The 17576-nt window shown below is 44.4% G+C and overlaps 2 protein-coding genes across 2 annotated transcripts; one reads left to right on the top strand and one right to left on the bottom strand.

The window, feature by feature from the left end:
* Positions 1-2293: 2293 nt before the first annotated feature.
* Positions 2294-4295, bottom strand: LOC109761150 (uncharacterized). Its single transcript, XM_020319946.1, has 3 exons — positions 3798-4295; positions 3397-3673; positions 2294-2334 (listed from the first exon to the last, which is right to left on the bottom strand). The coding sequence occupies exons 1-3, from the start codon at positions 4293-4295 to the stop codon at positions 2294-2296; spliced, it is 816 nt and encodes a 271-aa protein (XP_020175535.1).
* LOC123494848 (uncharacterized) lies at positions 4296-17272 on the top strand. The gene is made up of 4 exons (XM_073503708.1): positions 4296-4398; positions 15447-15802; positions 16477-16564; positions 17140-17272. Exons 1-4 carry the CDS (start codon positions 4296-4298, stop codon positions 17217-17219), a joined length of 627 nt encoding a protein of 208 aa, XP_073359809.1. The 3' UTR covers positions 17220-17272.
* Positions 17273-17576: the final 304 nt, after the last annotated feature.

Genomic DNA, 17576 nt, shown 5'->3' with positions numbered 1-17576 from the left:
GAATAATTAGTTTGACCATAGTTTGACCATAGTTTGACCAGATTTGACCAAAATTCAAAAAAACTGAAATAATTATTTAGTAACACTAATATTCTTGAATAATTATTTAGTAACACTAATACTTCTTGAATAAGTAGTTTGACCAGAGTTTGACCAGATTTAACTTCAAAAAAACAGAAATTTGAGCATAACTTTTTTTCTTTTAGAATTTGAGGATTCTAAAAATTTGCAAACAGGCCATAGGCCGTCAAAATTGGATGCGGATTTTCGTGCTGAACATTTTGATATATTATACATTTTTTTGACATCGTATGCAAAAGTTATAGCCGTTTTACATTTTCCCTACACTTTTTGCAAAACATGTCCAAATTTAAGTTTTTAAATTTTCCTAACTAGTACATGTAGTAACATAACTACATCTGGAAGGATTTTAATTTTTGAAGTTTTTATCATTTTCTTTTGCTTTTTACAAAACTGAAAAGGCGATTCACGGGGGGGGGGGGGGGGGGGCTAGAGTTTGAAAATGGGACCTTTAGTACCGGTTCGTGCCATGAACCGGTACTAATGCCTCAAACCCCATTAGTACCGGTTGGTGGCTCGAACCGGGACTAAAGGTCTAACCTTTAGTACCGGTTGGTGCCACGAACCGGTACTAATGGGCATCGCACCCTTTAGTCCCGGTTCGTGGCACCAACCGGGACTAAAGGTCCCATTTGAACCGGGACTAATGCCTGTACGGTGCCCTAGCCGCTCGAACCGGGAGTAATGCTCACATTAGTCCCGGTTCGTAATGCAACCGGGATTAATGCTTTTTTCTGGCCGAACCAAAGCCCTGTTTTCTACTAGTGTTTGGTTTTTTATTGATATGCATAGCTAGGATCATTGCAAGATCCTCCTCCTCTTCCATATCAGATTCTTCTTCGGAAGAATCATACGACGAACTCATCTACGATGTTCAATACTATGCTATAAAAACTACAATCAACATGCACCAAATTCATGGCTTTTGAGCAATACATACCTTCTAGGCGTTTTGTCGAACACCTTGCGGGCGCCGAGCGGCAGCGAGCGCTCGGGCGCTGTTCGTTGGAGGACGGACGTGCGCGAGGGGCGGCGGGACTAGAGGGGGGGCGGAGAAGCCGCCGCGGGGCGGGGATAGGCCGAGGAAGCGCCGGAACGGTCGCCGGGTGGCGCGGTCGGCGGCGGCGGCGCGGCTGGATGGGGGTGGGAGTTGCGAGCGAGCGCGCGAGAGTCCAGCGCGCGGGAGCGGGCGCAGCAAATAAGCGGCGCGCGATTGAGTTTCGGCCCGCGCGCTGAACTACATATGCCGCGCGCGCTGTTTTTGCACGCCCGCTGGAGCAACTATACCGGTTGCGCGTGCGCTAAAACGGGCAATTTTGCGGCGCGGCGCTAGTTTGGCGCGGCTGTTGGAGATGCTCTAACAGGTGAAGAGTCGAACCCGCAAAAAAAAAGTGAAGAGTCTTATTAGTACTCCATAAGATTGCAGAGTCAAGTCTTATTTTACTCTACCTAAAATATGGAGTTGAAGTATTTGGGTCAACTTTACATGCCATGAGTAGCCTAGCCACAGACTACTATCCTCGTACTCTACATACTGCAACTTCACAATAAAGAAAAAAAGAAGCAAAACATACATTTTTACTGACCTTCAAACGTTTCAGTAGTCAATACTGAAACAAGAGAGACCGAGACAGAGAGAGAAAGAGACAGAAACCGAGAAGGAAGCATAAAATGTCTGAAGTTGTTGTCATGCTCATGAACAATGTAATGTGCAGAAACTAGCATTCTTACAGTATCGTGGGGTACAACCTGAATTTTTGTTCAAAAAAACTACCATAGGCTAACACGTACGCACGCAGCAATATGCAGCAAGTCGTGTACGGGTGCATTAACCTGACCATGTTCAGAACTCTGGTCTCCATGAAAACACAAATTCATTTAAGAGAATAACAAAACTTTAAACGGAATAACAAAACTCATTAAGAGAAATGCGGCTAACAACAATTAAGTAGTAGCCATTGTCAACGCATTACAGACCAATGCCACTGCACCATTGTACAAACGGTTTCAGAATTTTAGAACCGTGATGGCAAAGCAAATAGGTTTCCTACTGTCAGGAGAACAAACCAAGTTTAAGTAGCAGGAACACATGAACTGCTGGGTTTCCTGAACCCATATCTCTATGAAAGGAACTGGGCTCTTATGTTGTCGTGTCCGAGGCGGCGACACTTCTGAAGAGGTGGACAGGAAGGCGACTTCTAGGGGCATCTCTCTACTCTGCATCGACATCCGCGTACCGCAGCGCCGCGTGGGCTGAATTAGCAGGAAAATAGTTAAACTGTTAGGCATTATGTGCCACAGGTACTGCAACAGTTTTAAATAAGAAGATAAAAAAGACAGCTGATGTACAAAATCTCAAAACAATGTAAAGTGCTGTGGGCTAAAAAACAATTACAGTAGACTAAAAAACAGAAATCATTATCTTCTATATGAAGCTGAACTAGGCAGACTGAACTGATTTTGATTTTCAAGTTCCAAAGTACCATCAAAACCATTGGTTTACGTATCAAGGTTCAGTGTGGATTTTTTACTTATGAAATGATTCCCCACCTCTAGCAAACAACTATCTTCAGACAACCTTCTAGCATCTGTCCATAAACCCAACAGGCACAATGTTGTGCCTGTTAACCACGTACTGATTTAATCCAACCGCAGTTCATACTATTTCCAAGTCTTAACTCCTAACTGAAAGTCTGAAACAGATTATCAAAAGTTCGGAACAATTACAGTAGGCTAGAAAATAGGAACCTATGTGAAGCTGAACTAGGCAGACTGAACTGATTTGGGTTTTCAAATTCCAAAGTCTTCCACTAGCGGCATATCGTATTAAAGCACAGTAGCATCAAAACGAATAGTTCCCATATCAAGGTTTAGTGTGGATTTTAAATCTGTCCATAATAGCATCAAAGAACTAATTTGATTCAACAACTTTTACTGAAAGTCTGAAACACATTAGGAAAAGTTTCAGACCACATAAACTGTTTTTCAGACTACAAACAACATTCAGCAACATTCTAGCATCTGTCCATAAATACAATTTACTGATGTCTATAATCGTACTGCAGTTGAGACTATTTCCATAAACCCAGCCGGCACAACGTCATGCCTGTTGACCACCTACTGATTTAATTCAGAAACTTATGCTGATGTCTATAGTCCTACGGCAGTTCAGACTATTTCCATGTCTCAACTCCTAACTGAAATTCTGAAACAGATTCTCAAAAGTTTCAGACTACACCGGTTTCAGTAAACTCTTTTTCAGAGTTTCAGAATATGAGTTTCTTGCCAAAGGAGAAGAGTAGGAAGGTTTCTTACCAGGCGTCCCGACGATGACGACGAAGATGTGGAGGGTCTCGCCGCTGCTGGGCAGGTCGACGACGAGTGGAAACATCCGGCCATCACGTGTGGGGAGGCCCATGACGAGCTCGGAGTCGTCGAAGTCTACCATGGGGCGCAGCCGCCTGACCAGCTGATGCCTCAGGCGGAACACGGACCTCCCCCTGAACACGAACGAGCCGCGGGTGATGAGGCCCCCGAGGATGTTCCGCCACATGTACATGATCATCCGCGACCGCAACATGGGGTGGGGAAGCTGCAGTTGAGTCGCAAACAACCATGGTCAAATCAAAGAAGCCAAAGAAACAGAGCATGCGAATGAAAGAAAATCCAAGAACCCAATTCACTCAAATTGGGGAAGAATCAAGGAACGGGCTCACCCCAATCGGACGTGGAAGGGGAGGCATGACCTCCCTGGCGGGGATTTCCTCCACGACCCAGAGCATCTTCCTGCTGATGTTGTCGAGGTCGTAGACGAAGTCGACGGTGGCGTCGGTGTTCCAGAACCTCCCGTTGGCGCGGAGGCAGGCGCCGTCGACGTTGCGGAGGTAGACTTCTTCCTCGGATTCTGACAGGATGGCCTGCCAAACGAGTGGCTCCACCTCAGGATGGTCGTAGTCGCGCTGCTCCACGCGGAGCCCGCGGTGGCCGGGCGGCGCCGGCACGTCCGTGGCGGCGAGGTAGTGGCCGTAGGCGGCGCTGTGGAGGAGCAGGAACTGTCCGTCCTCGCCCGGGTGCCGGTGCACCGCCCAAGCCGCGTTCATAGACTCCCGGCGGACGCGGAGGTTGACGCCATGTCCGTCCTCGTCGGCGTGCAGGTACGTGCCGTGCACGCGGCTGCGCAGCCGCACGTGCTGGCCGTGATGGAACTGCTCCATATGTCGCCGGTGACGCTGGAGAGCAGAGGCGCGCGGGGGAAGGAGAGGTGGGTTTTGGTTTCTTGGCGCTGCGGCGAGGCGGAGAAGAGAAGAAGCGAGAGCTGTTGGTTGGTTCAGACGGTTACGTTGGGCGCCAAGGCAGAGTATTTATTCAAGGATCAGCTTTCGGCACTAGGTGGGCCGTTGGACATAGGTCCCGATGCCCGCGCAAGTTTGATCCAGCCCACCTAACCGCCCACAACCCCTAAAAAAACAATCTAATCGTCCACAATCACCTAAAAAAAAAAATCTAATCGTCCACAATCCCTCAAAAGAAAAACAACAATGTGGAGGACTATATATTGTTGGGGAACGTAGTACTTCAAAAAATTTCCTACGATCACGCAAGATCTATCTAGGAGAATCATAGCAACGAGCACGGAGAGTATGTCCACGTACCCTCGTAGACCGAAAGCGAAAGCGTTTAGTAACGCGGTTGATGTAGTCGAACGTCTTCGCGATCCAACCGATCCAAGCACCGAACATACGGCACTTCCGCGTTCAGCACACGTTCAACTCGATGACGTCCCTCGAGCTCTTGATCCAGTTGAGGCCGAGGGAGAGTTTCGTCGGCACAACAGTGTGGCGATGGTGATAATGAAGTTACCGACGCAGGGCTTCGCCTAAGCACTACGACGATATGACCGAGGTGTGTAACTGTGGAGGGGGGCACCGCGCACACGGCTAAGAGATTGTCTGTTGTGCTATTGGGGTGCCCACTGGCCACGTATATAAAGGAGGGAGGGAGAGAGGCCCGCCAGGTTGGGCGCGCCAGGGGGAGTCCTACTTGGACTCCTAGTCCAAGCAGGATTCGCCCCCCCCCCCTTTCCTTTCTTCCACCGGAGGGAAAGGGAAGGGAGAGAGAGGGGCCGGCCACCTCCCCTAGTCCAATTCGGTTTGCGCAAGGGGAGGGCGCGCCCCTCTCTTGTGGCCCTTTCTCCTCTCCTCCAATAAGGCCCACTAGGCCCAATACTTCCTTCCGGGGGTTCCGGTAACCTCTCGATGTCCAAATGCAACCTTCCAATATATGAATCTTTATGTCTCGACCATTTCAAGACTCCTCGTCATGTCCGTGATCTCATCCGGGACACCAAACAAACTTCGGCCATCAAATCACATAGTAACTCATAATACAAATCGTCATCGAACGTTAAGTGTGCGGACCCTACGGGTTCGAGAACTATGTAGACATGACCAAGACACATCTCCGGTCAATAACCAATAGCGGAACCTGGATGCTCATATTGGCTCCTACATATTCTACGAAGATCTTTATCGGTCAAACCGCATAACAACATACGTTGTTCCCTTTGTCATCGGTATGTTACTTGCCCGAGATTCGATCGTCGGTATCATCATACCTAGTTCAATCTCGTTACCGGCAAGTATCTTTACTCGTTTCGTAATGCATCATCCCGCAACTAACTCATTAGTCACATTGCTTGCAAGGCTTATAGTGATGAGCATTATCGAGAGGGCCCAGAGATACCTCTCCGATACATGGAGTGACAATCCTAATCTCGGTCTATGCCAACTCAACAAACACCATCGGAGACACCTGTAGAGCATCTTTATAATCACCCAGTTACGTTGTGACGTTTGATAGCACAATAAGTGTTCCTCCAGTATTCGGGAGTTGCATAATCTCATAGTCAGAGGAACATGTATAAGTCATGATGAAAGCAATAGCAATAAAACTAAACAATCAATAATGCTAAGCTAACGGATGGGTCTTGTCCATCACATCATTCTCTAATGATGTGATCCCGTTCATCAAATGACAACACATGTCCATGGCTAGGAAACTTAACCATCTTTGATTAACGAGCTAGTCAAGTAGAGGCATACTAGGGACACTGTTTGTTTATGTATTCACACATGTACTAAGTTTCCGGTTAATACAATTCTAGCATGAATAATGAACATTTATCATGATATAAGGAAATATAAATAACAACTTTATTATTGCCTCTAGGGCATATTTCCTTCAGGCTCCCACTTGCACTAGAGTCAATAATCTAGATTACATAGTAATGATTCTAACACCCATGGAGTCTTGGTGCTGATCATGTTTTGCTCGTGAGAGAGGCTTAGTCAATGGGTCTGCAATATTCAGATTCGTATGTATCTTGCAAATCTCTATGTCTCCCTCCTTGACTTGATCGCGGATGGAATTGAAGCGTCTCTTGATGTGTTTGGTTCTCTTGTGAAATCTGGATTCCTTTGCCAAGGCAATTGCTCATCCAAACTCCTTCATTTGCTGCTTCCGAAGCAGCTATGTACTCCGCTTCACACGTAGATCCCGCCACGACGCTTTGCTTAGAACTGCACCAACTGACAGCTCCACCATTCAATATAAATACGTATCCGGTTTGTGACTTAGAGTCATCCGGATGAGTATCAAAGCTTGCATGGACGTAACCATTTACGACGAGCTCTTTGTCACCTCCATAAACGAGAAACATATCCTTAGTCCTTTTCAGGTATTTCAGGATGTTCTTGACCGCTGTCCAGTGATCCACTCCTGGATTACTTTGGTACCTCCCGGCTAAACTAATAGCAAGGCACACATCAGGTCTGGTACACAACATTGCATACATGATAGAACCAATGGCTAAGGCATAGGGAATGAATTTCATTTTCTCTCTATCTTCTGCAGTGGTCGGGCATTGAGTCTGACTCAACTTCACACCTTGTAGCACAGGCAAGAACCCTTTCTTTGCCTGATCCATTTTGAACTTCTTCAAAACTTTATCAAGGTATGTGCTTTGTGGAAGTCCAATTAAGCGTCTTGATCTATCTCTATAGATCTTGATGCCCAATATATAAGTAGCTTCACCGAGGTCTTTTCATTGAAAAATTCTTATTCAAGTATCCTTTTATGCTATCCAGAAATTCCGTATCATTTCCGATCAACAATATGTCATCCACATATAATATCAGAAATGCAACAGAGCTCCCAGTCACTTTCTTGTAAATACTGGCTTCTCCAGTCTGTATAAAACCATATGCTTTGATCACACTATCAAAACGTATATTCCAACTCCGAGAGGCTTCCACCAGTCCATAAATGGATCACTGGAGCTTACACACTTTGTTAGCACCTTTTGGATCGACAAAACCTTCTGGTTGCATCATATACAACTCTTCTTTAATATATCCATTAAGGAACGCAGTTTTGACATCCATTTGCCAAATTTCATAATCATAAAATGCGGCAATTGCTAACATGATTCGGATAGACTTAAGCATCGCTACGGGTGAGAAGGTCTCATCGTAGTCAACTCCTTGAACTTGTCGAAAACCTTTCGCAACAAGTTGAGCTTTGTAGACAGTAACATTACCGTTAGCGTCAGTCTTCTTCTTCAAGATCCATATATTCTCTATGGCTTGCTGATCATCGGCCAAGTCAACCAAAGTCCACACTTTGTTCTCATACATGGATCCCATCTCAGATTTCATGGCCTCAAGCCATTTCGCGGAATCTGGGCTCATCATCGCTTCCTCATAGTTTGTAGGTTCGTCATGGTCAAGTAACATGACCTCTAGAACAGGATTGCTATACCACTCTGGTGCGGATCTTACTCTGGTTGACCTACGAGGTTCGGTAGTAACTTGATCAGAAGCTTCATGATCATCATCATTAGCTTCCTCACTAGTTGGTGTAGGAATCATTGCAACTAATTTATGTGATGAACTACTTTCCAATAAGGGAGCAGGTACAATTACCTCATCAAGTTCTACTTTCCTCCCACTCACTTCTTTCGAGAGAAACTCCTTCTCTAGAAAGGATCCATTCTTAGCAACGAATATCTTGCCTTCGGATCTGTGATAGAAGGTGTACCCAATAGTTTCCTTTGGGTATCCTATGAAGACACATTTCTCCGATTTGGGTTTGAGCTTATCAGGTTGAAGCTTTTTCACATAAGCATCGCAGCCCCAAACTTTAAGAAACGACAACTTGGGTTTCTTGCCAAACCATAGTTCATATGGTGTCGTCTCAACGGATTTAGATGGTGCCCTATTTAACGTGAATGCAGTCGTCTCTAAAGTATAACCCCAAAATGATAGCGGTAAGTCAGTAAAAGACATCATAGATCGCACCATATCTAATAAAGTACGATTACGACGTCCGAGCACACCATTACGCTGTGGTGTTCCAGGTGGCGTAAGTTGTGAAACTATTCCACGTTGTTTCAAATCAAGACCAAACTCGTAACTCAAATATTCACCTCCATGATCAGACGTGGAAACTTTATTTTCTTGTTACGATGATTTTCCACTTCACTCTGAAATTCTTTGAACTTTTCAAATGTTTCAGACCTATGTTTCATCAAGTAGATATACCCATATCTGCTCAAATCATCTGTGAAGGTCAGAAAATAATGATACCCGCCGCGAGCCTCAACACTCATCGGACCGCATACATCAGTATGTATTATTTCCAACAAGTCTGTTGCTTGCTCCATTGTTCCGGAGAACGGAGTCTTAGTCATCTTGCCCATGAGGCGTGGTTCGCAAGCATCAAGTGATTCATAATCAAGTGATTCCAAAAGCCCATCAGCATGGAGTTTTTTCATGCGTTTTACACCAATATGACCTAAACGGCAGTGCCACAAATAAGTTGCACTATCATTATTAAACTTATATCTTTTGGCTTCAATACTATGAATATGTGTATCACTACTATGAGATTCAACAAAAATAGACCACTCATCAAGGGTGTATGACCATAAAAGATATTACTCATATAAATAGAACAATAATTATTCTCTGATTTAAATGAATAACCGTCTCGCATCAAACAAGATCCAGATATAATGTTCATGCTTAACGCTGGCACCAAATAAAAATTATTCATGTCTAAAACTAATCCCGAATGTAGATGTAGAGGTAGCGTGCTGACGGCGATCACATCGACTTTGAACCATTTCCCACGCGCATCGTCACCTCGTCCTTAGCCAATCTTCTTTTAATCTGTAGCTCCTATTTCGAGTTGCAAATGTGAGCAACAGAACCAGTACCAAATACCCAGGCGCTACTACGAGCATTAGTAAGGTACACATCAATAACATGTATATCAAATATACCTTTCACTTTGCCATTCTTCTTGTACGCCAAATACTTGGGGCAGTTCCGCTTCCAGTGACTAGTCCCTTTGCAGTAGAAGCACTCAGTCTCAGGCTTAGGTCCAGACTTGGGCTTCTTCACTTGAGCAGCAGCTTGCTTGCCGTTCTTCTTGAAGTTCCCCTTCTCCCCTTTGCCTTTTTTTCTTGAAATTGGTGGTCTTGTTAACCATCAACACTTGATGCTCCTTCTTGATTTCTACCTCCGCAGCCTTTAGCATTGCGAAGAGCTCGGAATTGTCTTACCCATCCCTTGCATATTATAGTTCATCACGAAGCTTTTGTAGCTTGGTGGCAGTGATTGAAGAACTCTGTCAATGACACTATAAACAGGAAGATTAACTCCCAGTTGAGCCAAGTGATTGTGGTACCCAGACATTCTGAGTATATGTTCACTGACAGAACTATTCTCCTCCATTTTGTAGCTGTAGAACTTATTGGAGACTTCATATCTCTCAATCTGGGCATTTGCTTGAAATATTAACTTCAACTCCTGGAACATCTCATATGCTGCATGACGTTCAAAACGACGTTGAAGTCCCGGTTCTAAGCCGTAAAGCATGGCACACTGAACTATCAAGTAGTCATTAGCTTTGCTCTGCTAGACGTTCATAACAACTGGAGTTGCTCCTGCAGCGGGTCTTGCACCTAGCGGTGCTTCCAAGACGTAATTCTTCTGTCCAGCAATGAGGATAATCCTCAAGTTACGGACCCAGTCCGTGTAGTTGCTACCATCATCTTTCAACTTAGCTTTCTCTAGGAACGCATTAAAATTCAAAGGAACAGTAGCACGGGCCATTGATCTACAACAACATAGACATGCAAAATACTATCAGGTACTAAGTTCATGATAAATTAAAGTTCAATTAATCATATTACTTAAGAATTCCCACTTAGATAGACATCCCTCTAGTCATCTAAATGATCACGTGATCCATATCAACTAAACCATGTCCGATCATCACGTGAGATGGAGTAGTTTTCAATGGTGAACATCACTATGTTGATCATATCTACTATATGATTCACGCTCGACCTTTCGGTCTCAGTGTTCCGAGGCCATATCTGCATAAGCCAGGCTCGTCAAGTTTAACCCGAGTATTCTGCGTGTGCAAAACTGGCTTGCACCCGTTGTATGTGAACGTAGACCTTATCGCACCCGATCATCACGTGGTGTCTCGGCACGACGAACTGTAGCAACGGTGCATACTCAGGGAGAACACTTGTACCTTGAAATTTAGTGAGAGATCATCTTATAATGCTACCGCCGTACTAAGAAAAATAAGATGCATAAAGGATAAACATCACATGCAATAAGTGATATGATATGGCCATCATCATCTTGTGCCTTTGATCTCCATCTCCAAAGCACCGTCATGATCACCATCGTCACCAGCTTGACACCTTGATCTCCATCGTAGCATCGTTGTCGTCTCGCCAACTATTGCTTATACGACTATTGCTACCGCTTAGTGATAAAGTAAAGCAATTACATGGCGATTGCATTTCATACAATAAAGCGACAACCATAAGGCTCCTGCCAGTTGCCGATAACTTTTAAAAAACATGATCATCTCATACAACAATTTATATATCATAGCATTTTGACCATATCACATCATAGCAAGCCTTGCAAAAACAAGTTAGACGTCCTCTACTTTGTTGTTGCAAGTTTTACGTGGCTGCTACGGGCTTCTAGCAAGAACCGTTCTTACCTATGCATCAAAACCACAACAATTTTTCGTCAAGTGTGCTGTTTTAACCTTCAACAAGGAACGTGTGTAGTCAAATTCGATTCAACTAAAGTTGGATAAACAGACACCCACAAGCCACCTGTGTGCGAAGCACGGCGGTAGAATCAGTCTCATGAATGCGGTCATGTAATGTCGGTCTGGACCGCTTCATCCAACAATGCCGCCGAATCAAAGTAAGACGTTGCTGGTAAGGAGTATGACTATTATCGCCCACAACTTATTGTGTTCTACTCGTGCATATAACATCTACGCATAGACCTGGCTCTGATTCCACTGTTGGGTATTTTAAAAAAATTCTACGATCACGCAAGATCTATCTAGGAGAAGCATAGCAACGAGCGGGGAGAGTATGACCACGTACCCTCGTAGATCGAAAGCGGAAGCGTTTAGTAACGCGGTTGATGTAGTCGAACGTCTTCGTGATCCAACCGATCCAAGCACCGACACAACAAGAAATATGTCAACTAGTGACCTTCTGTCAGTGACCCTGGAAGAATTGGTCATAGATCTATGACCATTTCAGACCAATTGGTCAAAAGCTGTTCGGGGGCTCCAAACCCTAAACTATAATGACCATTTTGGTCAGAAAGGTCGTAATTTCCTTACACGAAATGGTCATAAAGCAGATAGCACAGGTCCGCTGCCTTATTTCTAGCTGATCATGACCAATGTAGATGGTCATAACCTTGTAAATTGTGGTGGGTTGCTATAACTAGGCGCCACCTCATCAGTTTTGCCTATGTGTCATGTCCATGTGGCAGTTTTTGCCCTAGGTTGTGAAGCAACCTATATTTCTGTCATTCCCAAAATTCCCAAAAAAATCTCATAAATTCTTTGGGTCATATATTCGTCAAATATGTAAAAAACCTTCCTTGCCTAGTTCAAAAATAATTCAAAAATATTCATTTTCCTATTCTGTTCAGAAAAACACTTTGTGAAGGAAGTACCACTTTGGCATGTCCAAATGGTATCCATTTTCTACAGTGCTTTCCTATGCCCAAATAACCATCCTCCACCAAATGCCAACTCAATCCATTCATTATTTTAAGCCCAGCTTCAACATTTGTATTTATGTCCAGTGTGGTACTTTGCAAAGCAAGTACCACCTAGGCTCCTCCTTTTGAGCTGAAAATTTGTGAAGACGGTCTTCTTAGTAACCGATCATCCTCAGCCAAAACTCACGCCCATTAGCCATGTGCATTTCCCGTACCGCTAATCAAACACTGGCTGCTTATTCATGTTTGAGCATCGATCGGTCTCCTCGTGAGAATCTTATGTTGTGATTTTCTTCCTAGCACCTACCTGGGGAGTGCCCAACCCACTAGACATGCCTAGGCCACCCAGAACACATGGCAACGCCACGGTCACGCGGTGACCATGCGGCGGGCATGTGAGTTTACGCGCTCTAGAGTTGGGGCCCTCGGCCACCGTCCAAACCTCGACGTATCGCCACCAAACCATGTATTTATGATTAAATAGGTACTTATGTAACTAGAAATGATTTTTGGAAAAAATAAATAGCAAACTATGAGGCAGCTGCAGTTCAAATTTGACCCGCTTCCTACTGAATCGGCGGGAAATGTCTTTTTCACCAGAGGTGGATCAAAACTTTTGACACACAACCATTTTGTCAATTGTGCATTAAATATGGCCTAGTATTTTAGAAAATTGATTTGGTCCAATTTTGCAACAAATATATGGTAGGTCCTTCACAAAAAAAACTCATTTCAGGCACTCAGAAAATGGAAAATGAATTTTCCATGCAAAGAAAATGAAAACTCCCTTAGGCAACATTGTTTGGAATCCCAAGATGCACCCTTGTGCACAATATGAGATCATTTGAACAAACTATGCCATGAATGTGGCCATAAGATTGATCATTTGGCTTGAAAGCAATGAATCTTCACGCATGATAGCTCATTTTTGAAAACATTTTTTTAAAATAACCTCCGTATTACAAGTTTATTATTTTTCCTGGAAACTTGGTCACATATGATGACACAATCCGAAGGTTTTCCAATTTTTTTGATTTTTTTTTGAATTTTTTATGCCCGTTTCAAAATGCGGTCAAAACGGCGGGAATGACCGTTCCTAGCTAGTGATTGAATCTTGGAATTTTTTTGGTGTTTCTCTGATTAAATAGATACTTATGTACCTAGAAATGATTTTTAAAAAAAAATAATGAGCAAACTACGAGGCAGCTGCAGTTGAAATTTTACCCGCTTCCTACCGAATCGGCGGGAATTTGTCTTTTTCACGAGAGGTGGATCAAAACTTTTGACACCCAACCATTTTGTCAATTGTGCATTAAATATGGCCTAGTATTTTAGAAAATTGATTAGGTGCAATTTTGCAACAAATATATTGTAGGTCCTTCACAAAAAACCTCTTTTTGGGCACTCGAAAAATGGAAAATGAATTTTCCGTGCAAAGAAAATGAAAACTCCCTTAGGAAACATTGTTTGGAATTCCAAGATGCACCATTGTGCACAATATGAGATCATTTGAATAAACTATGCCATGAATGTGGCCATAAGATTGATCATTTGGCTTGAAAGCCATGAATCTTCACACATGATTGCTCGTTTCTGAGAACACTTTTTTAAAATAATTGCCGTATTACAAGTTTGTTATTTTTCATGGGAACTTGGCCACATATAATGAAACAATGCGAAGGTTTTCCAATTTTTTGATTTCTTTTGAATTTTTTATGCCCGTTTCAAAATGCGGTGAAAACGGCGGGAATGACCGTTCCTAGCTAGTGGTTGAATCTTGGAATTTTTTTGGTGTTTCTCTGATTAAATAGATACTTATGTACCTAGAAATGATTTTTGGAAAAAATAAAGAGCAAACTACAAGGCAGCTACAGTTCAAATTTGACCCGCTTCCAACTAAATCGGCGGAAATTTGTCTTTTTCACGAGAGGTGGATCAAAACTTTTTACACCCAACCATTTGGTCAATTGTGCATTAAATATGGCCTAGTATGTTATAAAATTGATTTGGTACAATTTTGCAACAAATATATGGTAGGTCCTTCACAAAAAACCTCATTTCGGGCACTCAAAAAATGGAAAATGAATTTTCCGTGCAAAGAAAATGAAAACTCCCTTAGGCAACATTGTTTGAAATTCCAAGATGCACCATTGTGCACAATATGAGATCATTTGAACAAACTATGCCATGAATGCGGCCATAAGATTGATCATTTGGCTTGAAAGTCATGAATCTTCACGCATGATAGCTCGTTTCTGAGAACACTTTTTTAAAATAATTACCGTATTACAAGTTTACTATTTTTCCTGGAAACTTGGTCACATATAATGACACAATGCGAAGGTTTTCCAATTTTTTAATTTTTTTTGAATTTTTTATGCCCGTTTCAAAATGCGGTCAAAACGGCGGACTTGACCGTTCCTAGCTAGTGGTTGAATCTTGGAAAACTTTTGATGTTTCTCTGATTAAATAGATACTTATGTACCTAGAAATGATTTTTGGAAAAAATAAAGAGCAAACTATGAGGCAGCTGCAGTTCAAATTTGACCCGCTTCCTACTGAATCGGCGGAAATTTGTCTTTTTCACCAGAGGTGGATCAAAACCTTTGACACCCAACCATTTGGTCAATTGTGAATTAACTATGGCCTACTATTTTAGAAAATTGATTTGGTACAATTTTGCAACAAATATATGGTAGGTCCTTTACAAAAAAAACCATTTCAGGCACTCGAAAAATAGAAAACGTCTCTTTTGTGCATTGAAAATGAAAACTCCCCATATCAACATTGTTTGTCATCACAAGATACACACAAGTGCACAATATTCATTCATTTTAACAAACTATACGTGGTTAATATGTTGAATGTTTGCCCTAAAAAAGAGGATAAAAACTATAAGAGAAACATAAGCTGAATTCTTATTGGTGGAATCCGTTGTGGCATGGATCGATGACGTGGCAAACATCCGTCCATCCGTCCATCCATACATCCATCCATCCGTCCATCCAACCCACTGCAGCCTCTCTCTCTCACGCGCGTGAACCCTAGCCGATCCAGATCCCTCCTCGCCCCCACTCCTCTCCCCAGATCCAGATTCCTCCGCTGCCGCCAACCTCTCCCCTCGCCTCCGCCACCCACCTCTTCCCTCGCCGCCGGTCTGCAGCCGTCTGCACCCTCCCCTCCCCTCCACTCATCACAAGACAAGAGAAGAAGAAAGGACGGCTCTCCCGATTTCAGATCCAATCCTCCTCCCTCCCTCCTCGCCCCGGCTCCCTGCTCCCCTCCCCTTCCAGATCGTCGCCACCACCTCCCTCCTCCTCCCTCGCCCCGGCTCCCTGCTCTGCCTCGACGGGCTGGTGCACCACCATGACCGCAACGAGCCCAATCCCATCGCCGAATCTCGGAACATCGCCACGGCTCCCTGCTCCGCGGCGGCCGAGGCGGCGCGGGAGCTGCGGGACGCGGTGGCGGCCCTCGCCGTGCGCCGCGCCGCCGACGAGGACGCGCTGCGGCGCCGCGCCATCGCGCTGGACGCCGACGTCCGCCGCCTACAGGGCTCCCTCGCCCCCCTCGACCCCGCCACGCTCGACGAGGTCCGCGCCCCTCCCCCTCCCTCTCTCCCCCTCCCTCTCTCCTCGATCCCTGTCGCCACGACCCTCACTCTGGCCAGCTCCCGAGGCAGCACCGTGTCCTCAGGGCGTGCCTTCTCCGCGTCGCCGCTGCCTCGCACGCGCGCGCGTGCCTAGAGATGCGGGCTCCGCGTGTGTGCGGCATCGGAATCTGCTCCGTGATCCGGCTGAATTCGCTGCTGTACGAAGGTGTGGCGCTTCTAATTGGCCCAGGAGTGCACGGATTTGTGGCACGCGCATCAAATTGCTGGATGCTGGCAAGTCATTTTTGTGTCGACACGGTGTGTTGTGTTTGCCGTTTCAATCGCTGCTTCATCTCGACTGAGCAAGTTCTCGAGCTGACAGAGCATATAGTTGGGCTAACACCAACCTTGTAGCGCTTAAGCTCTCTGATTCCCAAGCCCAGAATTGTTCATCTGAAGCTAGAGATTATTACTCCATATGCTAGCCGCACGCATCTTCCAAAGTGCTCCCATGCGTTTATTGTTTTGCTAGTACTTCCATGTATTGTTTCGGCATGTGCACAAATGGTACTCCAGTTGCTTAAATGAGAATCGCCGTTCCAGTTCCTGTTATGTTACAGCTGCTTATCTTACTAATATATATACTATTTGTCTTATGTTCTTGTTTGTATTCAGTTAGTGCCTCCAATGTGGTCGACGGAGAGTGCATCGGGGATTCGGGGTCGTCTTCAAGAAGGACAAGACCAGGGTCTCCAATGGATCAGTCAGTGCTCCACTGCTCCTCTTCTTCCTAACCATTTCCTGACTGCCTGCCGTCACATGCAATGGCTACTTGTCGCCTCTTTCTTAATTAGTACACATGGATCTTAAACCAATTGTATCTGGAATTCAGTTGTGAGAAAGTGTCTAATCTGAAACAAGGCATGGGTGGGAATTCGTTTGGGCTAGAGTACACTGCAATATGTTTCTTGTATGATTTAGCCACTGTTAGATTACAGTACTACTACTAGTCTATATATGCAACTTGTCTACAGTAAAATTATTTGACTTGTTAAAACTGCCACACATAGTACTGCTACTAGTCTATATATGCAACCAGTACCTATGTTTCTCAATATAAAGACGTTTTGGTAGTTTAAATAATGGATGGAGTGATAGTTACAGTATGGTTGAAAATCCACTCGGTTGTGGACTGATAAGAGCCAGCAATACATATACTCTAGTTGTCATGTTGTGCTTGATGTTCCATATTTTGTTGATGCACTGATTGCTCGTCCCTCCTCCCCTCCCCTCCCCTCCTCTGCTTCGTCTTGATTAGATCTGATCTGATCCATGCAGGGGGTTTGTGCAGGCCATCACCATGGTACGCCGAGGTGCTGCAGGTGTCAAGGAAGACGATGGTTCGGTTTAGACAGTGAAGAGAGGATAGCGTGCAGAGGGGGAGGACGTCGGTTCTAGCTGCTTAGGTTACTCGAGGGTAAAATCATCCAATATGTCCCAGTTTGACTGCTTGGTCCACTCTACCGCCATTCCGGCCTCGGTGTCCAGTGATTTAATTCGTGGTTGTATAGTAGCGTCAGCGCTGTGTACTAATGTTTAACACGATGTACATACGGTGTCTTTTTCTTCAGTCACAGAAGTTAGAATAGCATCTTCACTGTAGTCCTACTTGCAACTCAACTAAGCTGCATCACAGTTTGAATATAGCACATGACACTGATGTAAAAGGTAGCCTTAACACTTTGGCTTGATCCACACAAGATCCTCTTGAGTTG

This window comes from Aegilops tauschii, chromosome 7 (assembly GCF_002575655.3).
Source record: "Aegilops tauschii subsp. strangulata cultivar AL8/78 chromosome 7, Aet v6.0, whole genome shotgun sequence".
NCBI classification, from domain to species: Eukaryota; Viridiplantae; Streptophyta; class Magnoliopsida; order Poales; family Poaceae; genus Aegilops; species Aegilops tauschii.
The sequence above is the reverse complement of the archived record's forward strand: the minus strand, read 5'-3'. Positions and strand labels throughout refer to the sequence as shown.